The following is a 27,336-nucleotide window of genomic DNA, read 5'->3' on the forward strand; positions in this document are numbered from 1 at the left end:
GTGATGGGAAAACTGATATAATGGGGCACTGTGATGGGGGCACTGATATAATGGGGCATTGTGATGGGGGCACTGATATAATGGGGCACTGTGATGGGGACACTGATATAATGAGGCACTGTGATGGAGACACTGATATAATGGGGCACTGGGATGCGGACACTGATATAATAGGGCACTGTGATGGGGACACTGATATAATAGGGCACTGTGATGGGGACACTGATATAATGGGGCACTGTGATGGGGACACTGATATAATGGGGCACTGCCATGGGGACACTGATATAATGGGGCACTGTGATGGGGACACGTGATGTAAAGGGGCACTGTGATAGAGACATGTGATATAATGGGGCACTGCGATGGGGACACTGATATAATGGGGCACTGCGATGGGGACACTGATATAATGGGGCACTGCGATGGGGACACTGATATAATGGGGCACTGTGATAGGGACACTGATATAATAGGGCACTGCGATGGGGACACTAATATAATGGGGCACTGCGATGGGGACACTGATATAATAGGGCACTGCGATGGGGACACTAATATAATGGGGCACTGCGATGGGGACACTGATATAATGGGGCACTGTGGTGGGGACACTGATATAATGGGGCACTGTGGTGGGGACACTGATATACTGGGGCACTGATATAATGGGGCACTGCGATGGGGACACTGATATAATGGGGCACTGCGATGGGGACACTGATATAATGGGGCACTGTGATGGGGACACTAATATAACGGGGCACTGTGATGGGGACATTGATATAATGAGGCACTGCGATGGGGGACACTGATATAATGGGGCACTGTGATGAAGACACTGATATAATGGGGCACTGGGATGCGGTCACTGATAAAATGGGGCACTGTGATGGGGACACTAATATAATGGGGCACTGTGATGGGGACACTGATATAATGGGGCACTGCGATGGGGAAACTGATATAATGGGGCACTACAATGGGGACACTGATATAATGGGGCACTGCGATGCGGACACTGATATAATGGGGCATTGCAATGGGGGACACTGATATAATGGGGCACTGCAATGGGGACACTGATATAATGGGGCACTGGGATGCAGTCACTGATATAATGGGCCACTGTGATTAGAACACTGATATAATGGGGCACTGTGATGGGGACACTGATATAATGGGGCACTGCAAAGGGGACACTGATATAATGGGGCACTGGGATGCGGTCACTGATATAATGGGGCACTGTGATGGGGACACTGATATAATGGGGCACTGGGATGCGGTCACTGATATAATGGGGCACTGTGATGAGAACACTGATATAATGGGGCACTGTGATGAGAACACTGATATAATGGGGCACTGGGATGCGGTCACTGATATAATAGGGCACTGTGATGAGAACACTGATATAATGGGGCACTGTGATGGGGACACTGATATAATGGGGCACTGCGATAGGGACACTGATATAATAGGGCACTGCGATGGGGACACTGATATAATGGGGCACTGCGATGGGGACACTGATATAATAGGGCACTGCGATGGGGACACTGATATAATGGGGCACTGCGATGGGGACACTGATATAATGGGGCACTGCGATGGGGACACTAATATAATGGGGCACTGCGATGGGGACACTAATATAATGGGGCACTGCGATGGGGGACACTGATATAATAGGGCACTGCGATGGGGGACACTGATATAAAGGGGCACTGTGATGGGGGACACTGATATAATGGGGCACTGCGATAGGGACACTGATATAATAGGGTACTGCGATGGGGACACTAATATAATGGGGCACTGCGATGGGATGCGGACACTGATATAATGGGGCACTGCGATGGGGGCACTGATATAATGAGGCACTGTGATGGGGGCACTGATATAATAGGGCACTGCGATGGGGACACTAATATAATGGGGCACTGCGATGGGATGCGGACACTGATATAATAGGGCACTGCAATGGGGACACTGATATAATGGGGCACTGCGATGGGGGCACTGATATAATGGGGTACTGCGATGGGGGCACTGATATAATGAGGCACTGTGATGGGGGCACTGATATAATGGGGCACTGTGATGGGGGCACTGATATAATGGGGTACTGCGATGGGGGCACTGATAAAATGAGGCACTGTGATGGGGGCACTGATATAATGGGGCACTGTGATGGGGGCACTGATAAAATGAGGCACTGTGATGGGGGCACTGATATAATGGGGCACTGTGAAGGCTGTAAGAGGAGGGCTGATATTGGGGCACTCTGAATATGGACATTATTATTTGGTGTAAATAGAAGATTTCTTCTTTTTCTATACAATGACTTTATATAGAGGAGGATGTGACTCATAGCACAGACAGGAGATTCAGACCTCCTCTGCTGGAGGAAAATGTTGCAGACTGGACCTCCCTGATTTGTAATCCCCCCTCCCAATGTACACAATAGCAGGCAGGTAACCTTGTAATGTCTATGTGGATGTGCAGCAATGAGCACTATAGAGGAGTGAGGAGCAGAGGAGGAGTGAGCTCAGAGCTGTGCCGGATGCGGATGACCCGGGGACGCGGTCACTACAGTAACAGCCGGTGGACGGCCTCATCCACCAGCCGGGGAGAGAACTTCTCCTTGCAGAGCAGCAGCCGAGTGACGGAAGAGGCGGGGACTCAGCTCAGCCGACGCTCCTCCTCCCGGGCCTTTTAAATGAGATGCGCCTGCGCAGTCGGGCTAAATCGGGACTTAGTTGTTACACAATCCGCTGTGTGTCTCTGCCCACTCTCATTTTGCTGTTGCTTCTCCTGGCTGTACCCTGCTCCTTCCCCCAGACACACAATACGGGAGCCGTCCATACTGCTCACTCTTCCTCCTCTCCTCTGTGCTCGACGCCTCTGCTCCTTACCGACTCCCCTCCATTCATTCACTGACCCCCCTTTCTGTATCTGGTGAGGATGAGTGGGGATAACAGTCACAACGACTCACAGGTAAGCTGATCACCTTTATTACCCCCCCCCCCCCCAAAAAATAACCTTTCCTAGATCAGCACCCCAGCCACATGGTCTCCCCCAGTTCCTGTAAACCATCAGATCCCTATGAGAAATCCCTTTAAACGGCCACACTACCAATCAGCTCGTGTTCCAGCTGTACAATCTTCTCTCTGCTTCCTCTTCAATCTCCCCAACCTTCTAAACGCATGCTGACCCCCCCCCCCCCCCCAATATTCACCCTGACAGTTACAATGTATCTCTGATCACCCCCCCCCCCCCCAAATCCCATCACCCCAGAAACATCCAGGCCCTGGACTTGAACTTTTCTCCCCCAGATAATGATTATAGGTAGGATCCTATTATATTTATACTACAGGATCTCCTCTATTATATGTGGGATCTCCTCTATTATATGTGGGATCTCCTCTATATTATAGGTAAGATCCTATTATATTTATAGCACAGGATCTCCTACATTTGTTAGAAGTAGGATCTGATGCCCCATATATTCTAAGCAGGGCCTACTACATTTATATGCTAGGATCTGATGCATTTAGTAGGATCTTATATTCTACCTAAAATTTGGATCTGATACAGTTTTTAATATTCTGGGTAAGATCTGATAAATCTTATATTAAAGGATCTGATACCTTTTTTACAGGTAGGGCCTTCTACATTTACATTCTAGGTAGGATCTGATGAATCTTCTACAAATATCAGATCAATAGGATCTTAAACATTTTTAATAAGATCAGATATGTCCTGTATGGTTTATGATATACTATAGATGGGATCTGATGACTTACTGGGGGGGGGGGGGGGGGATCTCCTTTATTGGGGTGTATGGTGCATCCTGTAATACAAATTTAATCTACTTCTATTAAATAGGATCTAATGTTATAGGTAGGATCTGATATATTTTATATATTTTAAGATCACCTCTATAATGTGGATCAGATCATAGGAGTTGGGGTGCCCTCTTTATTGGGGGGTGATGCCTGTTATAACAATGATCAGATACTTTTTTTATCACTAGGATCTGATACTTGTAATGTTATAGGTAGGATCTGATACATCTTCTTCTTTTATGATCTGATCCATATTCTGTTATAAATTTGATTTGTTGGGGTGCCCCTCTTTATTGGGGGGTGATGCCTGTTATAACAATGATCAGATACTTTTTTTTATAACTAGGATCTGATACATGTAATGTTATAGGTAGGGTCTGATACACCCTATGTTTTATGATCTGATCCATATTATGTTATAGATCTGATTTGTTGGGGTGCCCCTCTTTATTGGGGGGTGATGCATGTTATAACAATGATACTTTTTATAACTGGGATCTGATACACCCTATATAACTGATATATAATGTTATAGGTAGGGTCTGATACACCCTATGTTTTATGATCTGATCCATATTCTGTTATAGATCTGATTTGTTGGGGTGCCCCTCTTTATTGGGGGGGTGATGCATGGTATAACAATGATCAGATACTTTTATAACTGGGATCTGATCCATGTAATGTTATAGGTAGGATCTGATACACCCTATGTTTTATGTTCAGATCCATATATTATAGATGTGATCTGATGAGTTGTTGGGGTGCCCCCTTGATTTGGGGGGGGGGGGGTGCATGTTATAACAATGATCAGATACTTTTTATAACTGGGATCTATCTATATAATGTTATGGGATGGATCTGGTGTCTCTTGTGATCTATAGCTGGGTTCTGATTATTATTGGGGATCCCCTTTTATTTAGAGGGTATGGTGACCTCCATCAGTCCCCCCCCCCAGTAAAGTGTGATTTTTGGGGGTACAGGTAGTCAGCAGAGCTCTCTATATCTGACCAGCACCCCATGTCCTGATTTCTCTTTCTCTTTCCTATAGATCGACGCGAATTTTCGGGCAAACGGTAAGTTTTGGGGTCCCCGGTCAGTGTGGGGGTGTGGGGCACATTTTGGGGGTGCATTGAGTGTGGATCGGGGTGTGGGCTCCCCTTGTTTTTTCCTCTTTCCCATCCCCCCCCCCTCTCCTCCTCCTCTCACTCTCCTTCCTCCTCTAGAAAGGGCAGACATGGCGTCCAGAGACTAAGTCCCGTCTGCTCGCTCACCGGCTCCTTTGTTCACCTCCAGAGCCTTCCATCCGGCCCATGGAGGGCGATCCCCGGCTAAAAACCCCCTATTTCTGTTCAGCCCGAACCGATCTCCAATGTGCCGCCCTCCCCGGGCACCTCCGGCCCCGTTTCCCCTCCGTTTTCCCCGCCTGAAAGTCGGCTTTCAGGCGGTGGGGACTTAGTCTCTGCGCCATTTTCTTTTTCTCTGCTGCCTGTGTCTGTGTGTGAGTGAGTGAGCAGTGTGTGTGTGTCAGGCCTGGGCTGCAGGGCTGACATGGCTGCTGATAGAGGCCTGGGCTGTCTGCACCACACAGCACCATACTCTGAAATCTCCTCAAATCATTATTTATTACCTTTTATATTGTGTCCATTCCTTATTACCACACATTAGAAATGTGCTCAGAGACAACTAATGACTGGGAGCTGCTATACCTCACCCAGTCACTGTTCACAATGCTAAATCTTTGTGTACAAAACACTTTAATAAAGTTTTATTTATTTTATATTTTTTACCTCGCGTCCGTCGGCACGCTCCTAAAACTGGGCCGATAACAATGTTTTCTCATTTACAGCGCAAAAAAAACAAAGGTTTGGTGTTTACGAAGTACAACTGTGTCAGTGACTCAGTCGTGTTTTTAGTAATTACTGGGTTGTGATTTGCACGTGAAAAATTAGCGTCATCGGCGCTCTCATGCCAAAAAAATTTTGATTTAGGTGGGTAAAAAAAAAATAAAAAATTCATAGATGTAGCGCTATACACATCTATGAATTCTATACCCACCTCAACACAAACTTTTTTACTAAGAAAGCGGGGACGACGCTGTTTATAATATAGCGGCCTACTACTACTAAACTGCGACGGGCACAGTTTTGCTTCATAAGAACAAAACGCCTTTAACTTTTTATGCCATAAACAAGAAGACCCAAACTTTTTAGTAAGAAAGCGGGGACGATGCTGTTTATAATCTAGCGGCCTACTACTACTAAACTGCGACGGACACAGTTTTGCTTCAGAAGTACAAAACGCCTTTAACTTTTTATGCCATAAACAAGAAGACCCAAACTTTTTAGTATGAGAGCGGTGACAACGCTGTTTATAATATAGCGGCCTACTACTACTAAACTGCGACACACCGTTTTGCTTCATAAGTACAAAGCACCTTTAACGTTTTATGCCATAAACAAGAAGACTCAAACTTTTTAGTATGAGAGCGTTCACAACGCGGTTTATAATATAGCGGCCTACTACTACTAAACTGCGACGGGCACAGTTTTGCTTCATAAGTACAAAACTCCTTTAACTTTTTATGCCATAAACAAGAAGACCCAAACTTTTTAGTAAGAAAGCGGGGACGATGCTGTTTATAATATAGGGGCCTACTACTAAACTGCGACAGACACAGTTTTGCTTCATAAGTACAAAACGCCTTTAACTTTTTTTTTTTTTTTTGCCATAAATAAGAAATCCGCAATGGCAGCTTCCATGTTTCTTTCAGAAACAATATCCATAACCACTAAAAACTACTACTTCCCCCGCGTTCCAAAATTTTCAGGCAACGATTCAACAGTAAGTGCCGGTTCACATTATTGCGGCTGCGGAGATCACATGTAATTCAGAGCGCACTGCTCCTTCATTACATGCGATCGGAGGTGCGGATGCAAATTCAGCCATACACTTTGTATGGCTGAATTCGCACTGTATCCGCACCAAACACGCACAGGACCCTTTTTTTTTTTTTTTTCAGCTGCATCAGGATCGGATCGCACAGTGGTTCACACTTGTGCTATCCGATCCTGTGCGAACTGTCAGATCGCACTGCGATCAAACTGGGAGTGTCGTTAACATTTAATTGACACCCCCTGCGTATCGCATATGGCAGTGTGAACTGCCAGATGCGCGGATGCGATGCGGGAACAGGCTGCGAATTTGCAGCCTTCCCGCATCGCACAAGTGTGAACCGAGCCTAAAGGGACATACAGCGACCTGTTTATACTACTTTTGGCACCGCTCAAGGTGACGGTTAGAGCAATTCCCTGTGTCTCGGAGCATGGGGTACAAGCTTGTCCTGATACCAATCCAGAGGGCTAGTAATTGTAAAGAGGGAAAAATTGCTGCTAGAGATGCACTATATTATCAGAAGTATTGGGACACCTGCCTTTACACGCACATGAACCTTAATGGCATCCCAGTCTTAGTCCGTAGGGTTCAATATTGAGTTGGCCCACCCTTTGCAGCTATAACACCTTCAGCTCTTTTGGGAACACTGTCCTCAAGGTTTAGAAGTGTCTATGGGAATGTTTGACCATTCTTCTAGAAGCACATTTGTGAGGTCAGATACTGATGTTGGATAAGAAGACCTGTCTCCACTCTAATTGATCCCAAAGGTGTTCTATCAGGTTGAGGTGCAGGCCAGTCAAGTTCCTCCACTCCAAACCCGCCCATCCATGTCTTCGTGGACCTTGCTTTGTGCACTGGTCCAAATCATTTGGTGGAGGGGAGATTATGGTGTGGATTTTTTTTTTTTCAGTGATTGGGCCCTGCCCCTTGGTTTCAGTGAAGGGAACTCTTTAAGTCGCCAGCATACTAGGACATTTTTGACAATTTCATGCTCCTAACCTTGTGGGAACAGTTTAGGGATGGCCTCTTCCTTTTCCAACATGACAGTGCACAAAGCAAAGTCCTGGATGGGTGAGTTTGGGGTGGATCAACTTTAATGGCCTGCACAGAGTCCTGACCTCAACCTGACTGAACACCTTTGGGATGAATTAGAGCAGAGACTGTGAGCCAGGCCTTCTCCACATCAGTGCCTGACCTCACAAATGCGCTTCTGAAAGAACGGTTAAACATTCCCATAGACAAACTCCTAAACCTTGTGGACAGCCTCTCCAGAAGAGCTGAAGCTGGTATAGCTGCAAAGGGTGGGCCAACTCAATATTGAACCCTACGGACTAAGACTGGGATGCCATTAAAGTTCATGTGGGTGTAATGGTAAGGCGTCCCAATACTTTTGATAATCTAGTGTGCCTATGAATTTATTACCAACCTAAACTCAAACTTTTTAGTATGAGAGCGGTGACAACGCTATTTATGATATAACGGCCTCCTACTATTAAACTGCAAAGGACACAGTTTTGCTTCAGAAGTACAAATCGCCTTTAACTTTTTTTGCCGTAAACAAGAGGTCAGCAATGACCGCTTTCACGTTTCTTTCAGGAACGAAATCCGTAACAACTAAGAACTTTTAAAAATACTACTACTTCCCTGCTTCCAAAATTTTCATGTTAACTAAACACTAAAGCGACCTACAGCGTCCTGTTGTATTGCTTTTGGCGCTGCTCAAAAAGGACGTTCAAGGATATCCCTGTGTCCCAAAGCATGGGGGGGTACAGGCTTTTCCCTGTACCAATCCAGAGGGCTAGTAAATGTAAGGCTCCTTTCATACCAGTGGACTAATCGGGTCCACTAGTCCTTTTTTCAGGTGGACCCGATTGGACCACCTATAGCTCTCTATGGAGCGGCAGATGTCAAACCCGCCAGCATCCAATCTGGTCTTCTAAAAAACAGATTGATGGAGATCCGTTCCCTATCCGTTGATTGGATGGAAACTGACAGGCAGTCAGTTTCCATCCAACCACCCCATAAAGAAGAGCTCTGCCTAGCGAGGGGACAGATCCCCCGCCCGAGCAGGCAGGTCTGCTTGACGGATTCCGCTCCGTCTGAAGCAGGGTTCACACTGATGCAATGCTGAATTTACAGCGAATTCGCTGCAGATTCCGTACTGCATCAAAATTGCAACCCGTTCATGCAAACAGATTGCGGGGTGTGTTAATGACACCTTGAAATCGGTTTGCAGAATCGGATTGCATGGGTGTTCACATCCGATTCTGGTGCAGACAAAAAAAGGGCCCTGCACGCGTTTGGTGCAAATGCGGTGTGGTTTGAGCCATACAAATCCATGGCTCAAGTCGCACCCCCAAGACACCGCATGTAATAGCACAGAAATGTGCTGTGATTCCTGTGTGAATTACATGCAGTGTCCCGCACCACATTAGTATGAACCCAGAACTGAAAGAGGCCTGAAGAGGAAAGGATTGCCGTTACGGATTTGTAGTGTGCAGATCTATGAACTTTATACTCAACCAAATCCAAAAACATTCCTCAGTTCCAGTATAAAAAGTGGTGACTACGTGAATTTATTTAAGAACCAAAAGCTTTACTAGACAATACCTAGCGTCTCAGCGTTCCAAAATTTGAGGTAAACATTCAAGAACAATAAAGTAATGTATCAATACGTTGTACTATACCTATCTATTAATTTTACATCCACCCAAATCTAAACTTTTTAGTTTGAAAGTTGCGACCATAATATTTATGATATAGCGGCCTACTACTTCTAAACCACGGCTGGCGCAGTTTTGGATCAGAAGTACAAAAAACGCCTTTTAACTTTTTTTTTTTTTCCCCATAAATGAGAGGTCAACTATGGCAGCCTCCTTTTTTTCAGGTACATTATCTATAACCTCTAAAAACTAGAGGTTGCCCCCCCCCCCGGGCAATTCAAAATTTTAAGGTAAAAATTCAAGACCAGTAAAGAGACATACTATGGCGAACTGCACATAACTATGAAGCAAATACCTTTTAACTTTTTTGCCGTAAGGCTTGGTTCACACTGCTGCGACCTGAAAGTCTCATGACTTTGCCAGATAACTTCCTGCTGACTTGAGTACTACTTTGATGTGACTTTCAGCAGTCTTCCTCTAATGTTGGATCCAAATCACATCAATGTAGATGGGGATCTGACTTTGAGGCGATTTCCATTAAATTCTATGGGCACCCGTCTGATAGAAGTTGCCTTGTAGTATGGGAACATTTTCTAAAGTTGGAGCTACTTCAGTAGTGCTAAATTAGACCGTTATCATTGACTAACATGGGATTTCACATGTCATGCGACTTAGGGTCTCAGAAGTCCGATCCCAAGTTGTGGCAGTGTGAACCGAGCCTAAATGAGAGGTCAGCTATGGCAGCCTCCATGTTTCTTTTAGATACATGATCTATAACCACTACAAACTACCACCTCCTGGCAATCTAAAATTTCGAAGTAAAAATTCAAGACCAGTAGAGAGACCTACTATGTCGAATTGTACATCTCTAAGAATTTATTTATCCACCTAAAGCCAAACTTTTCGCTACAAAAGTTGTGACTACAATATTTATGATCTGGTGGCCTACTACTACTACTAAACCACGACTGATACGGTTGTTTTGGTTCATAGGTAAAAAATTCCATTTATTTATTTTTTTGCCGTAAGGCTCGGTTTACACTACTGTAACCTTAGTCCCCGTTCACACTGGGGCGACCTGTCAGGCGACCTGGTCGCCGTAGGTCGCCTTCCATAGAGAAGCTGCGGACCCGTTCTAATCGGAGTGACACAAGTCGCTCCGACTTAGAAAAAGGGTCCGGAGCTTCTTTGGGGCGACCCGGAGCGACCTGCATAGACTTCAATGTTATGAAGTCCGTGCTGGCCGCTCCGAGGTCGCGATGGGAAGTCGGATCGCCCCAGTGTGAACGGGGCCTAAAAGTCGTGCAAATTTGCCAGGCAACTTCCTCTTGGCTTCAGTACTACTTTGATGCAACTTTTAGAAATGCCTGGGAAATCTTCCTGTAATGTCGGATCCAAATCACATCAATATAGATGAGGCGGCAACCTCCATTAAAGTCTACAGGCACAAGTTGGATAGAAGTCGCCTTGAAATGGTACAGGAACATTTTCTAAAGTCACAGCGACTTCAGTAGCGCCAATTAAGACCGCTCTCATTGACTAACATTGGATTTCACACATCATGTGACTTGGGGTTTCAACGAGCCTAAAATAAGTCAGCAATGGCAGTCTCCATGTTTCTTTCAGCTACATTATCTAGGACAACTAAAAACTACTACCTCCCGGCAATCCAAACTTTTGAGGTAAAAATTAAAGTACAATGAAGCTACCTGCTAATCTGTTGCTCTGTACTCACTTTAGGATGGCTTCACGGTGCATTTTGCTAAAGTTCAGCTAACTTGCAGTTTGTGTGAGTTGGCTGCACTGTCCTATAGACTTCTGAGGTCCTGTGGTTTCAGAAAATGCATCAAAACTCCCTTCGTGCTGCATTTTTGGTGCACTTTCTGTAACCGCGCCAAAGCTGTAGGGCATCACAGAAGTCTATGGGAAAGTGTGGCTAACGTGCATGAAAACCACGAGTTGGATGACCTTTGCCCAAAGCGCAGCGGGACCGCACCGAGACAGTATGACTCCGCCTGTACTGTACTGTATTTTTTATATTTTTTTCCTAAAGTTTTGGAATTCCAAGAAATTGGTTATAATATAGCTTTTAGTTCCTAAAGGAATTTATGTAGTCCATGCTCTTATTAAAACTTCAAGTGAAGTTTGGATTTAGGTGGGTAAAAAATTCATATATCTGTACAATACGACATAGTGTTATCTCTTTACTGTTCTTGAATTTTTACCTCAATTTTGGATGCCAAGAAGTGATAGTTTATAGTATAGCTTTTAGTTTTTAATGGAAATGATGTAGTCAGTGCTCTCATACTGAAACTTCGAGGTGAATTTGGATTTAGGTGGGTATGAACAATGAATAAATATGTACAGTACAACGTATCAGTATGTCCCCTTAGTTAAATTTTTTTTACCTCAGGTTTCGGAACACTTATAGTTAACAATATAGCTTTTAGTTCTTATAGGAATATATGTAGTTGCCCTTATCGTACTGAAACTTCAAGGACCGTTAGTTTTTAAGTGGGTGTAAAATTCTTAGATATGTACAGTATGTCATGTCAGAATGTTTCTTTACGGCCCTTGAATTTGTACTTCTAAAAATTGCAACACTGAGCAATGGTAGTTTTTTGTAGCCTGAAAAGCATTTCACCAGCAATCAGTAGACCGCTGGTGCCATGGAGGTCTCCAGCAGATCTGCCAGTGTATCTGATTGCCCATACATCCCGTACGGGTAAGCAGATACAATCTGTCAAGAAAAGAGAATGAACTACCACGGTGCTTCACAGCGTCATAGTAGTTCAATGAAAACTACCAGGCCAACAGCCGCAAAGACTGCTGGAACTTGTTGTTTTCCATTTACAGGACATTGTGAATGAGTGATGCGGCTGGGTGGGTATAAAATTCAAATATCTGTAAAGTGCCACATGCTAATACCTTACTGTTCCTTAAAGAGGAAGTAAACCCTCCTCTACAACTTTTACCTATAGGTAAGCCTATGATAAGGCTTACCTATAGGTACTGTAAATATCTTCTAAACATGTACAGTTTAGGAGATATTTTCCTTCCATGCAGCCAGTGACGTCACTGGCACATGCGCTCTGAAGGAACGGCCGCTCGTGCCGTTCCTTCAGAGTCCCGTGCCGTGACTGTCGGCTCTCGCGCGTGCACAGGAATGACGTCACCGCGGCTCCGGCCAATCAGATGGCCGGATGCCGCGATCCCGGAAGACGGGCGACTGGACATGTCGCCCGTCATAGAGGTGAGTGAGCGGCACGGCGGGGGCTCGTTCTAAGGTAAGTATTGCATAATGAGCTAGTATGCGATGCATACTAGCTCATTATGTCTTTCTCTTGCAGGGTGAAAAAAAAAAAAAAATCAGAGTTTACAACCTCTTTAATTTTTACCTCCAATTTTGGAGCTCCAAGAAGTTGTAGTATAGTAGAGTTTAGCTTTAGTTCTGAAGAGAATTTATGTAGTCACTACTCTCATACTGAAACTTTGAAGGATTTTTTTTGTTTTTGGCGAGTATAAAATTCATGGATTTGTACACTGACATATCTGTCGCTTTACTGCTGAATTCGTACCTAAAAAATTTTGGACCGCCAGGAGGTAAAGGAATATACTATATGTAGTCACCGCTCTTGTACTGAAACTTTGAGGAAAATTTGGATTTAGGCAATGTGTGTGTGTGTGTGTGTGTGTGTGTGTGTGTGTGTGTGTGTGTGTGTGTGTAATATACATACATACATACATACATACATACATACATACATACATACATCAAAAGTATTGGGACGCTTGCCTTTACACGCTTTTGAACTTTGTCACCCAAGTCTTAAGCCTCGTACACGCGTCGAAAATCGGCAGGGAATTTTCGTCTGATGACCGATCTGCCGATTTTCGGCTTGTTAGTATGATGCCTCCTACAACCGACTCCGACTTTTCGGCCGAAAAAATATGGTGTGCAGGCTATAAAATTTTTGTCTGCCGTCAAAACACAGACGATTTTCGTGCAGTCAGTACAGATTTCGACAGGGAAAATCTAATGAGCAAGACTAGGCATGGTCAGTGAAGAAAGAACACAAAGAAAGCAAACCAACACATGACATCACTTCTGAAGTAGAATTTTGTTGGGCGAGAAAATTCGGGTGCAGTCTAGGCACATTCCAACTAACAAAACACAACTCTGGACATAAGACGACGATCGGTCGGCCGATATCGTTGCATGTGTACTAGGCTTTAGTCTGTAGGGTTCAATATTGGGTACCCTCCTGACCCTGTATTGAGAGTAACAACTTCAACTCTCCTGAGAAGGCTGTCCACAAGGTTTAGGAGTGTGTCTATGGGAATGTCCATTCTTCCAGAAGCGCATTTGTGAGGTCAGGCACTGATATCAGGGAGAAGGCCTGGCTCACAGTCTGCGCTCTACTCCTCCCAAAGGTGTTCTATTGGGTTGAGGTCAGGATTCTGTGCAGGCCAGTCAAGTTCCTCCACCACAAACTGGCTCATCCATGTGGACCTTATGGACCTTGCTTTGTGCACTGGTGTGCAGTCATGTTGGAACAGGAAGGGGCCATCCCCACACTGTTCCCACAAAGTTGGGAGTATGAAATTGTCCAAAATGTCTTGGTACGCTGAGTCCTTAAGGTTTCATGTACATGGGACGTTTGAAAATCTCTCCTGAACGCTGGAACTTGACAGCTAGTAACCAATGGTTAATAACATCAGTTTTGCAGCGTTTATGCTCGTTTATACATTGTAAAATGGACAAATGCCATTGAAAGCACTTGTAAACGCAAGTTACCTCGTTTAGATGCGTTTGCACGTTATAAGCATTTGGCGTTTCAAATGCCATTAAGAGCCGGTTCACACTAGGGCGACTTGTCAGGTGACAGGACCTGTGTCGCTCCTATTAGACCCGTTCTAATAGGAGCGACACAAGTTGCTCCGACTTAGAAAAAGGGTCCTGTACTACTTTGGGGCGACCTGCATTGACTTCAATGATATGAAGTCCGTGCATGTCGCTCTGAGGTCGCGGTGCGCGCTGTGCACCGCGACTTCACAGGTCGCCCCGGCAAGTCGGATCGCCTCAGTGTGAACGGGGTCTAAACGTCTGTTTTAAAAAAAATAATGCCACTAAACGACTATAAACAACTTGTGTTCATGGACAGATAAGATAACAGAGGAGAGTTCAGGGGCTGCTGAAGAAAAACACCCAAGTGCTCCTAAACTACCATTTCTCAGCAGCAGTATACATGAGGCCTAAGACTTCCCTCTACTGGAACTAAGGGGCCAAGCCCAACCCCTGGGAAAAAAAACCCATGCCACAATCCCCCTCCACCAAGTGATTTAGACCAGTGCACAAAGCAAGGTCCAAAAGACATGGATGAGTGAGTTTGGGGTGGAGGAGCTTGAATGGCCTACACAGTCCTGACCTCAACCCGTTAGAACACCTTTGGAATGAGCGGAGACTGCGAGCCAGGTCTTCTCATCCACATGAGTGCCTGACCTCACAAATACACTTGTGGAAGAACGGGCAAACATTCCCATAGACACACTCCTAAACCTTGTGGACAGCCTTCCCAGAAGAGTTGAAGCTGTTACAGCTACTAAGTGGGCCAACTCAATATTGAACCCTACGGACTAAGACTAGGATGCCATTCATGTGCGTATAAAGGCAGGTGTCCCAATACTTCTGGTAATATAGTGTATCTACATATTCACACATGCTTTGGGACATTTCAGTGTGTCTTTTCTTAATTTTTTTTTTTGGAATTTTAACCTGAAGATGTTGAAGCCCCTGGAGGTGGTAATTTTATAGTATAGTACAGTTTGTGTGTTTGCTGTTAAAGGAAACCATTCCTGAATGAAATACAGTGGCTGCCATTGCTGACCTCTCATTTACGGCAACAAAAAAAAGTTAAAGGCATTTATGTATTCATGAAGCAAAACTGTGTCAGTGAGTCAGTCACAGTTTAGTAATTATAGGCTTCGATATGCACGTGAAAGCTTGGGATAGGTTAGTGTAGTCACTGCTCTCGTACTGCAATGTGGAGGAAAGTTTGGATTTACATGGATATAAAATTCAGACCTGTAGAGTACGACATAGTGGTATGTCTTTCCAAATGTTTTGAGGTAAAAACTCAAGAACCGTAATGCTGAGAAGTAGTAGTCGCAGTATAGTATATCTTTTAGTTCTTAAAGGAAATTATGTAGCCACTTGCTCCTAAAACTTCGAGAGGTTTGGATTTAGGTGAGTCAAAAATTTATTGATGTGTATAGAGCGACATCAGTATGTCGCTTTAGGCCCCTTTCACACTAGTGCGACTTGTCCCGTGATTTTGGACCGCAAAATCGCATGACAAGTCGTTTTCCATTATTTTCAATGAGCCCCATTCATATCAGTGCGTTTTGAAGTTGCACCGACTTCAAAGTAGTTCCTGCACTACTTTGCCACTATTTGATTGCGTTTTGAGCCATAGCCATTGCTTTCAAAGTCGCGGTAAAATCGCGTCGCATAAGTGTGAAAGGGGCCTAAAGCCCTGTACACACGTACCGATTGTCGGCCGTAAATATTCGGCAACCGACCGATCGGCCGATTGTAGGCTTGTTAGTATGATGCTTCCGACAGCGCATTTTCGGCAGAACAGAATCTGTTGTGCAGACTTTAAAATATTTGTTGGCCGTCACCAGAACGGCCGATTGTTCGCCAGTCAGTACAGATTTTGGCCGACAGACAGCAGATTAGCAAGACTGGGCATGCTCAGAGAAGAAAAAAGACAAGGAAAGTTAACCATCACATGACATCACTTCTGCAGTTGGCTGTTGTTGGCCGACAATTCGTGTGCAGTCTTTTGCAGTTTTCAGCCGACAGGACAGCACCGGACAAAAGACGGCCGATCGTTCGGCCGACATTCGGTACGTGTGTACGGGGCTTTACTGTTTGAATTTTTACCTCAAAAGTTTGGAATGCTGTGTAGTACTTATGGTATAGTGTAGCTTTTAGGAATTTAGTCGCCACTCTCATACTGAAACTTCATTTGTTTCTCTTGAATTTTTACCTGAAAATCTTGTTTAACAACTAAAAACTTCCAAAACTGTAGTATAGTATAAAAGGAAACAGTTCCTAAGAGAAACATGAAGGCTGCCATTGCTGACCCCCCTCCATTTAAAAAGCGAAAAAAAAAGTTTTTTTAGATTTAAAAAGAAAAAACTATCAGCAACTCCATTCACGTTTTAGGTTGCAGTATGAACTTTGTATATGATGGTGTAGTCACCGCTCTCGTACTGGAACTTTGAGGGAAGATTGGATTTAGGTGGGTAAAAAAATTCATAGAGGTCTGCAGTACCATATATCACCATATATCCCCAATCTGTCCGACTCTCCTACTTTGTCCACTTTCAGAGGACCCCCGAAAATGCATCTCTTCAGAAAAACCTAACAACTGTACTTTTTTAGTTTCTCCATCAGCTCATCCCCCCACAGTTATTACCTCCATGTACTTCTTGACACTCCCTCTTAGATTGTAAGCTCTAACGAACAGGGACCTCTGATTCCTACTGTATTAAAATGTATTGTATTTTTACTGTCTACCCTTAAGTTGTAAAGCACTGCTTAAACTGTTGGCACTATATAAATCCTATATAATATCTGTACGTCACTTGACTTGAATTTTTACCTGATAAATTTGAATACCAGGAGGTGGTAGTTACAGTATAGCTTTATAGTTCTTAAAGGAAAGTATGTCGTCACCGTACTCGTAGTGAAACTTCAATAAGTCTGGATTTATGTGGGTATGGTATTCAGATACACTAGGTTGTCAAAAGTATTGGGATGCCTGCCTTAACACACATGAACTTTAATGGCATCCCAGTCTTAAGCCTCGTACACACGCATCGATTATTGGCCGTGAATTTTCGGCCAACGTCCGATCTGCCGATTTTTGGCTTGTTAGTATGATGCTTCCGACAACCAACTCCGACTTTTCGGCCAAAAAAAATCTGATGTGCAGGTTATAAAATTTTTGTTGGCCGTCACCACAACGGCCGATTTTTCTGTCAGTCAGTACAGATTTCGCCAAACAAAAATCTGAGGATCAAGACTGGGAATGCTCAGAGAAGAAAAAAGACACGGAAAGTTAACCAGCACATGACATCACTTCTGAAGTAGATTTTTGTTGGGCGACAAAAATCGTGCGCAGTCTAGGCACATTCCAACCAACAAAACGCCACTCTGGACAAAAGTCGGACGATCGGTCGGCCGATGATCGTTGCGTGTGTACAAGGCTTTAGTCAATATTGAGTTGACCCACCCTTTTGTGGCTTTAATAGCTTCATCTCTTCTGGGAAGGCTGTCCACAAGGTTTAGGAGTGTGTCTATGGGAATGTTTGACCATTCTTCCAGAAGTGCATTTGTACGGTCAGGCACTGATGTTGTATGAGAAGGCCTGGTTCGCAGTCTCCGATCTAATTTATCCCAAAGGTGTTCTATCGGGTTGAGGTCAGGCCAGTCATGTTCCTCCACCTCCAATTCTCTCATCCATGTCTTTATGGACCTTGCTTTGTGCACTGGTGCGCAGTCATGTTGGAACAGGAAGGCACCATCCCTAAACTGTTACCACAAAGTCTTGGTATGCTGATGTCTTAAGACAGGGGTCTTCAAACTATGGCCCTCCAGCTGTTCAGGAACTAGAATTCCCATCATGCCTAGTCTGGTCTGTGAATGTCAGAGTTTTACAATGCCTCATGGGATGTGTAGTTCTGCAACAGCTGGAGGGCCGTAGTTTGAGGATCCCTGTCTTAAGAGTTCCCTTCACTGGAACTAAGGGACGAAGCCCCACACCACCACCACCAAATAATTTGGACCAGTGCACAAAGCAAAGTCCTCAAAGACATGGATGGGCGAGTTTGGGGCGGAGGAACCTGAATGGCCTGCACAGTCCTGACCTCAACCCGATAGAACACCTTTGAGCGGAGACTGCGAGCCAGGCCTTGTCCAACATCAGTGCCTGACTTCAGAAATGCACTTCTGGAAGAATGGTCAAACATTCCCTTAGACGCATTCCTCAACCTTGTGGGCAGCCTTCCCAGAAGAGTTGAAGCTGTTATAGCTGCAAAGGGTGGCCAGCTATTCAACCCTACGGCCTAAGACTGGGATGCCATTAAAGTTCATGTGTAAAGGCAGACGCCCCAATACTTTTGGTAATATAGTGTATGTACAGTTGGGCATATCTGTACATCTGTTTACTCTTTGGGAGGTGGTAGTTGTATAGGTTTTTAGTCGGTAAGGCTCGGTTTCCACTGCTGCGGCTACAGAGTTGCGCTACTTCTAGCGCGACTCTGTAGTGTTCACTTGTTTGTGGCTTTCAGTGAGACTTGTCCCTCATTATAGAGGGAAGTCGCACTAAGTCGGCCCAAAAGTAGTGCACAAACTACTTTTCAAGTTGCCGCAACTCAAGTCGCGGCAGTGAGAACGGGCCAAATGGAAATGAATGGCTTTTGACTTGCTGTGCGACTTGACAGAGCGCATGCGCCGCTCGCGTGAGCAGCTGAATGCACTGCAAATATCTCCTAAACCGTGCAGGTTTAGGAGATATTAATTGTACCATAGGCTTACCTGTAGGTAAAAGTGTCAAAAAGTGGGATACTACCGCTTTAAGGAAACTGTTCCTAAAAGAAACATGGAGGCGGCCTTTGCTGACCTCATATACGTTGAACAAATAAGACAATGGTGTTTTGTATTTATAAAGAAAACCTGTCAGTGAGTCGGCTATGTTTTTTGCTAACTATAGCCTGTAATATGCACGTGAGAGCGCAGTGTGTGGTTAAGTGAAGTCACCGCTCTCATGCTAAAACTTTGAGAAATGTTTTGGCTTTAGGTAGCTAGAACATTCACAGATCATAGTACATTTCAGTATGTCTCTTTACTTTTCATGGATTTTTTTTTTTTCCCCTGAACTTTTTGGAACACTGGGACATGGTAGTTGTACTAAGGCAGGTTTAGTTGTTGAAAGAAACCTTTTCATGTAGGAAACATGTGTCACTTTTCCACTGCAAGTACCGGCTCGGCTCTACTCTGCCCTGCTTGGCCTGGTTTGCTTTTCCACTGCTAGTACCGCATGGTACGGTGTTGGAACGGTTCGGTGCGGTATGGTTTGCTTTTCCACTAAAGTTAAGTGGGTGGGATAACCATTCTCTGACCAATCAGTGGCTAGTAGTGACTGCATGCAAAGGATTGTGGGATATGGTACCGGGTATGGTACCTCTTTGAACCACAATCGAGGTGGTACTGTTTTTGAGAGCCGTACCGTTTGGTTCCATGCAGTGGAAAAGCGCCGCCTTACCGTACCGAACCGTTCCTACACCATACCATGCGGTAGCAGTGGAAAAGCACAAAAGCGAGCCGAACCGTTCGGTTCCATGCAGTGGAAAAGCTCCAATGGAGTCTGCCATTGCTGACCTCTTATTTATGACAATGGTGTTTTTTTTATTTATGAAGCAAACCTGTGTCAGGTGTGTAGGTGGGTACAGAATTAGTAGATATGTACAATATGCTATTTCAGTGGGGCACTTTACTTTCTAATGCATTTAAACCTGACATTTTTGAACACCTGAAGGTAATTGTATTAAGGCAGAAACATGAAAAAAACATGGAGACTGCTGTTGAACTTATTTACTGTCGAAGAGAAGGCAATTTTGTCTATGAAGCAATACTGTGACTCATTCACGTTTTTAGTAATTATAGGTTGCAATATGCACATAAGAACTTGGTATATGATAGAGTAGTCACTGCTATAGTACTATAACTTCAAGGGTAGTTTGGATTTGGGGGATTATACATGTCACAGATATGTACAGTATGCTATTTGTGTGTTGCTTTAGGTCTTATTCACGCTAGCAGCCATGTTCTACTGCAGTTCCCGTGTGCACTGTAAAGGGAGAAGTGATGATGCATCATTTAGGAGGCATCGTACTCCCATTCTCTCTTCCCCCCCCCCCCCCCCCCCAACTTTAGTGAAATGTCTCAATGTATGTTCCACTTACCCCAAACATGCATATGATTGCTCACATGTTTTAAAAGCAAACCCTTTAAAGAACTATGGAGAGGGTTCACCCATGAAACTTGTAAGCCGCTACGAATGGGTTTGACAGTTGGTCATCTGTTTTAATCAGTTGAGTAAATCTCAGTGTGAACTATAAAAAGGCAGGCAAAAGACTAGTCACCAGTATTGAAAGACAACAAGAGCAGGTCGCACTGACCTTGTGCATTACCACTGAAAAGTTTATTACAATCGAAATGGGTAGCATACATCGGAGTTTTATAAAGTACTCGAAACCCATACTTGAGTAAAAGTACAAGTGCTCGATCAAAAAGTGACTTGAGTAGAAGTGGAAGTGCTCAATCAAAATGACTTGAGTAGAAGTACTAAAGTATTCAACATTTTTTGTACTTAAAGCGGAGTTCCAGCCATTCACTCACCTGTCCAACGGTCCAGCGATGCGGCCACCCGAAGCCTCGATCCTCTCCCCCGGCATCACTGCTGTGGGCACCCGGCTGTTACAGTTTACGGCTTCACAGCCGGGTACCCACTGCGCATGCGCGAGTCGCGCTACGCGCCGTGATTGGCCGGCAATCTTCTGGGACCTCTGACGTGTCCCAGAAGATTGCAGGGAGGGAGGGGAGAGGAGAACTTCCGTTCAGGGCGCTGCAGCGCTCCGAGCGGAAGTGGGAGCGGGTACCTGTCAAAACTAGGTACCCGCTCCCCCCCCCCCCCCAAAAAAAATGACATGCCAAATGTGGCATGTCAGGGGGTCAGGACTCCCTAAAGCGGAAGTTCCACTTTTGGGTGGAACTCCGCTTTAAGTATTGCAAGTAGTTTTTTTTTTTTTTTTAATTTTGCTACTCAAGTACTGAAAGTAAAAGTACCAGTAGTTTTGAAAAAAAAATTGCTGCTTAAGTACTGAAAGTAAAAGTACAAGTACTGTGTTATGTAGTTATTAAAGAAAGAAGTCAAAAGTTTGAACATCATATTGTTTTTTATTATTTCAAATGCAGCTTTTATTTATACATACAGTAGCTTTTATTTTCCTATGCGCTGATAATACACATGTTTTGAGCTTCATGAAACCTGCCATCTACTGTTCTGGCAGTGGTAATTTTTATAATTGTAACGAGTAACTATGCAGCACAAAAAAAAATATCGGAGTAGAAGTATTGAAATCATTGAAAAAAATGTAGTGAAGTAAAAGTGGAAGTAGGAGAAAAAAATTCTACTCTAGGAAAGTACAGATAACGCCTTTCCGTACTTAAGTACAGTAGGGAAGTAGTTCTACTTAGTTACTATACATCTCTGGCATACATTATACTCCCAAAGGTAAGATGTACACATGCATGTAGGAAATGGGAACCAATCGTCTCCAGAACACTTCTCTACTGCTGGATGGCATGATGGCGTCCACAATGACCTGGTTTGGCTTGCATGTTTCGAGGGTGAACCCTCTTCCTCAGAGCCAAAAATGCCACCGAAACACGTAAGCCAAGCCAGGTCATTGTGGACGCCATCATGCCATCCAGCAATAGAGAAGTGTTCAGGAGACGATTGGTTCCCATTTCCTACATGCATGTGTACATCTTACCTTTGTGAGTATAATGTAGGTTACCCATTTCGATTGTAATAAACGTTTTAGTAGTAATGCACAAGGTCAGTGCACCCTTCTCTTGTTGTCGTCTTTCAGTGTTTTTGGATACCCTTGGTCCTGAGGGGGCAGCAAGACCACCTTTATCTGTGCTAAAAAGACCATTCAGACCACTCGCCTTCCCGCATAACTCTTCAGCGCAGGAGAGATACTGTTTTTAGTCACCAGTATTGCCTGTACTATGCCTGCAGTTGATTTTTCCCATTACTGACTAACCATGTAGGTGGCCATCTTGGAAGAGCTCCTCATGTTGGAGCCTCCAGCAAGAACTGTCAGAAGAAAAGTAATGATATCACCAAACCTCCTGAGACTAAGGCTGGGTTCACATTGGTGCACTGCTGTTTGGGTACATAGTTGGTGTGGTCGAAAAAGGCAAGGTGTTTTTACTTATTTAGGTGGGCTTTCATTGTGCATTTCCTAAAAGTGCATTAAAGTGGTTGTAAACTGTTAAACCACTTGTGCCTATACTAAGGCTTACCTGTAGGTACTCTGAATATCTCCTAAACTTGTACAGTTTAGGAGATATTCAGAGTGTATGCAGCTGATGTCACTGGCGCATGCGCTCTGAAGGTCCGGCTTACCAAGCCCGTGCTGTAAACGGCGGCTTCTGCACGCATGCATGGGAGTGACGTCATCGCGGCTCTGGCCACTCACAGCGCCGGAGCCCGCAACCCCAGAAGAAACACCGGGGAAGATGTCAGTTGTCTCAGCGGTGAGTGAGCACCGCTGGAAAGGCTAAGGTAAATATTTCATAATGAGCTAGTATGCGATGCATGCTGGCTCATTATGCTGTATATCTTGCAGTTTTTTTTTTTTTTTTTTTATTTATTCTGGGGTTCACAACCTTTTTATCAGGGCAGTATGCAGGACTTGGCTTCACTTTCATGAAAACAGAGTCCATAAGAATGCACCTAAAACTGCATAATTATGTGCATAAATCGTACTGCACTCAAACCACATTGTACTAATTTTATCCTAGCCTAACAGTCAGAGGAGGTGCCTTGTATCTCACACTGCAGATATACAGTTATGAGGCTGTAGACACAGGAGTGCCTAGGCACACTCGCATACCAGGAAGTGCACTGCTATTTTTCAGGAGGAATTTGACAAGATTCATTGCATGGTACTGTTTAGACAACATTTTTAATCATTTCTAAATTTTCTACATAACATAGCAAATCATCAGTTCCATTTTCAGAAGTTTTTCTTGATAGGATTTGGCTGTAAAAATCTGAGATTGGTAAAACAGCTCGGCACAGTGGGACAACTGCCCTTATTATTCAATGAGCTCTAAGCAATAGGTAAGTGGGCTGCACTAATGCTGATTGGGGCTTGGTTGGCCTCCTAAAAGGATGCCTACACTATTCCCTATCTTGGCTGCTTGCAGACTTTATTCAAGTAGTACTGCAGCCTGCTAGCACCTTGTTTAATCTGACCGCTTGCATTCTGATTATGATCTCTTTAAAATCTTCCAACTAAACGGTCCTCAAGCTGTCTGAAAGCTTTGCACATTCTATACATGTAAAAGCTTGCTGTGTGCAATGCTCTTATACAAACTGAAGCCTGTGTGTACAAAGCCTAAGAAAACCGCTGATCTCATCCCGTCTCTTTTCATTTTTTGGTGTCTCTAAACCCCGAACTAAAAAATGCAATCTATTTCAGCTACACAGACTTTTTGATGTGGTGGTTGCATTATAAATTTTGTTTAATATTTTTTTTGGTTTTTCACTGTAATTCTGTAAATAAATAAATATACAGCATCTCACAAAATGGAGTACACCCCTCAAATTTTTGTAAATATTTTATTATATCTTTTCATGTGACAACACTACATTGTAGCAAAGGGTCATTTCTTAAGGCCCCGTTCACACTGGGGCAATCCGACTTGCCGGGGCGACCTCATAGGTCGCGGCGCGCTGCTCGCACTGCGACCTCGGAGTGGCCGGCACGGACTTCATAACATTGAAGTCTATGCAGGTCGCTTTGGGTCGCCCCAAAGAAGCTCCGGACCCTTTTTCTAAGTCGGAGCGACTTGTGTCGCTCCTGTTAGAACGGGTCCACAGCTTCTCTATGGCAGGGGACCTACGGCAACCTGTCGGGCGACCAGGTCACTTGACAGGTCGCCCCAGTGTGAACGGGGTCTGTGTTGTCACATGAAAAGATAAAAATATTTACAAAAATGTGAGGGGTGTACTCACTTATGTGAGATACTGTACATACTTCTGTCCCTGGGTCGATAAATCACTCCTTCACTGTATCTATAGAGCAGTGGTGTCCAAACTTTTTTCAAAGGGGGCCAGATTTGATGAAGTGAACATGCGTGAGGGCCGACCATTTTGCCTGACATTTGAACCAATTAAATATATATATATATATATTAGGAAATAATAAGCATCAGTACTTTATGAATAAAATCACACTTGCTGAAACAGGCAGTAGGATTGTAGAAGTGACACCTCGGTCAGCTACATACATACATACATACATACATACATACATACATTATATCATACTTGCAGAAACAGGCAGTAGGATTGTAGAAGTGACATCTCCTCGGTCGGCTCCTACAGGTGGCAGTGTGCGGTGAAGGAGAGAAGGCATTCTGCACTCCCGCGCAGTCGTGGGTGGCGCTGGCAGATAGAGCCGAGCGGGACTCGGGAGCAGCTGAGGGAGGCCAGAGTCCCCGCCCCTGCCTCCGAGCCATCGCATCGGCATTGGGGCGGGGATGTGAGGAGGCATTGACAAAAGTCAGCAGTGCCTCAGGGAGCTGCATAAAACTAAAGGACGGGCCGCAACTGGCCCGCGGGCCGGGCTTTGGACATGACTGCTATAGAGGGAGCGGTGGTTGTCACCTTTAGGCTGCTCTCCTGTTATGGACTACAAACCTGTCCATCTATATCCATCTCTTACGTGTGGGGCAAAACAACTGGTAGATTATAGAAGATGGCTAGGAAGGAAGACTTTTGCAGCTCACAGGAGGTGACGGGACACCCCATGGCAAGTATTTTCTGTACTTGTTGAAAATGTTCTTGGCTTGAAAGAAAACTTATGCAGCCACCACATCAAAGGAATGGTAGGCTGTAATATATTTTTACTCTTTGATAAGCTTTGAACTGGTTGGAAAGGCATTAATAATAATAATAATAATATAATATTATTATTATTTATTTATTTTTTTTTTCTAAAAAAAAAAATGTTTATACATGCTTGCAGTGGTATTGCACTGCTCTTCTGGGATCACCCAACAGTACTGTCCCCTCTTCTTAATGCTGCCCCAGCAAGCTGTGTGCTGCAGGGGCACTCTTGTGGGCTCGCTCCCAAGCTCAGCTGTGTGCATCCATAGACGCACAGCGTGGCTCAGCCCAACTCCCTCACTGGGTTTGATTTACAGCAGCAGGGAACCAATGGCTTTGTTGCCTCTGTATTCTGTGTGAAAAAGCACAGCATTGACGGGGGGGGGGGGGGGTGCTGGGGGAAACTGATCATGGAAGGTTTTTTTTTTTTTTTTTTTTACCCTAATGCAGAGAATGCATTAAGTTACAAACTAAACCTTCTGCCTTTAGAACCACTTTTGCCTCGTTTCCACTGAGCTTCCTGGTTCGGTTCGGTTCGGTACGGTACGCCATTTATGCTGTTTCCATTATGAATGGTACCCTAATTCCGAACCGTACCATACCACTTTTTGGTACGCTTTCGTTGGGGTACCAAGCACATTAGTACCGTACCAACAGGGTAGAGCTACACTCTGCAGAACTTTGATTGGTTGACAGAGAATCGTCTATCACAGCTTTCCTGCTACACCACGCCTATCATGAAAGGGTACTATTGGCAGTGGAACCGCAATGTGTACCGTTCCGAACCTTACCGTACTGAACCGTACCGTACCACTCAGTGGAAATGAGGCATTAGAAGTGATAAAAAAATAACTTTAATCAAACTTGTCTGCTCCGTACAGTGGATTTGAACAGATCAGCCTAGATCCTCTTCTCAGGTCCCCTGCCAACACTCCTGGCAGCACCTCTTCTCTTAAGCGCATAAAGTGTGTTTTTTACGTGTGATTTGTGCACTTGACAACCACCTCCTCTTCCTAGTGGTCCTAATGAACTAGCTTTCTATTGGCTGAAACAAAAATATGCAAGCCTCCAACTGCGCAGAAAACAACCAAAGGTACCGAAGCTAAAGTATGGTCTTGGGCCCCGTATATCATCTGAAATCAGCCGGTAGAGTAGAAACTGGCTGACATTCAGCTCGTGTGTACATGTCCTTGCTTGACAGAAGCTGATCTCATGACCGGCTTCTGTCGAACGAGCATGTGAAAAACCAGCATCCGATCAGCACACTCAGCCAATGGCTGTGATTGCTGACCAGTGTGCTCTGGTGGGGGTGGGAGGTAGGTCCCCTTGTCAGAACGCAACAGCATGGTGAGGAGATTGCTGTACTAACATTGAATATTTAGCACAGAGGCCTTCTCATGAGTTGCTCCAGTTTTTACCGTGTACTAGGCCTAAGACTTCTTTCAGCATGCAGTAATTCTTATTGCCTTCCGAAAACGATCTGAAGGTAGTAATGCATAATGGGTTTTTTTTTTTTTTTGTGGCATGTGTACAGCCCTGTTAGGCTGTAATGTTTGGGTTCAGATGGGTGGCATATGGGTGCCTGTTTTTACCATTCTCTCACTGGTGTTCTCACCCAGTGACTGGTGGGATCGCTCTGTGCAGAGCCTTTAACCTGCTGGAAAGAGGTGGTCTTGGCACAGGTTATTCAGACTTGAACATATTTGCATCTTTGTGATTGCTAACTGAGCCACAGCATGAAATCCTAATGCTGGAGCAGATTCATTTGTGCCACTCGGGTAAAAGGATACATATGTAAGCTGGGACAAGTTCATCCAGTGCCCATAGCAAAGATGGCAAACTTAACACCACGGCCACTGGTGCCACTAATGCAGCACAAAGGGGGGTTAATTAACTGCCACTGGTCACTAATGCATCAGTGACCAGTGGCAATACATTAACCCCTCCATCTACGTCACTTCTGGCGACCCTACACCAAGACTAGTTGGAGATTTTGACGACTTGGTACTTTCACAGAACAGGCAGTAGCATATACACTCCTTTACATGCTATGAGTGGTCATCATTGTTAGTCAGTGCGCTAGTAACCACATGACCGCTTCCAAGGCGGCGACAACTAGCGGGCGGACTAACAATGTCCACCATTGTGGCGTGTACTGGAGTG

At 44.5% G+C, this 27,336-nt stretch overlaps 1 protein-coding gene across 1 annotated transcript in view; it reads left to right on the plus strand.

The window, feature by feature from the left end:
* The first annotated feature begins 2,761 nt into the window (after window positions 1–2,761).
* TOP1 (DNA topoisomerase I) overlaps window positions 2,762–27,336 on the plus strand; it is an 81,867-nt gene continuing 57,292 nt past the window's right edge. The window contains exons 1-2 of the mRNA XM_082271219.1: window positions 2,762–3,003; window positions 4,903–4,927. Coding sequence (XP_082127345.1) covers window positions 2,971–3,003; window positions 4,903–4,927 — 58 coding nt within the window. The 5' untranslated portion in view covers window positions 2,762–2,970. The remainder of the gene's footprint in view (window positions 3,004–4,902; window positions 4,928–27,336) is intronic.

This window comes from Pelophylax lessonae, assembly GCF_965119305.1.
Source record: "Pelophylax lessonae genome assembly, chromosome: 11".
NCBI lineage: Eukaryota > Metazoa > Chordata > Amphibia > Anura > Ranidae > Pelophylax > Pelophylax lessonae.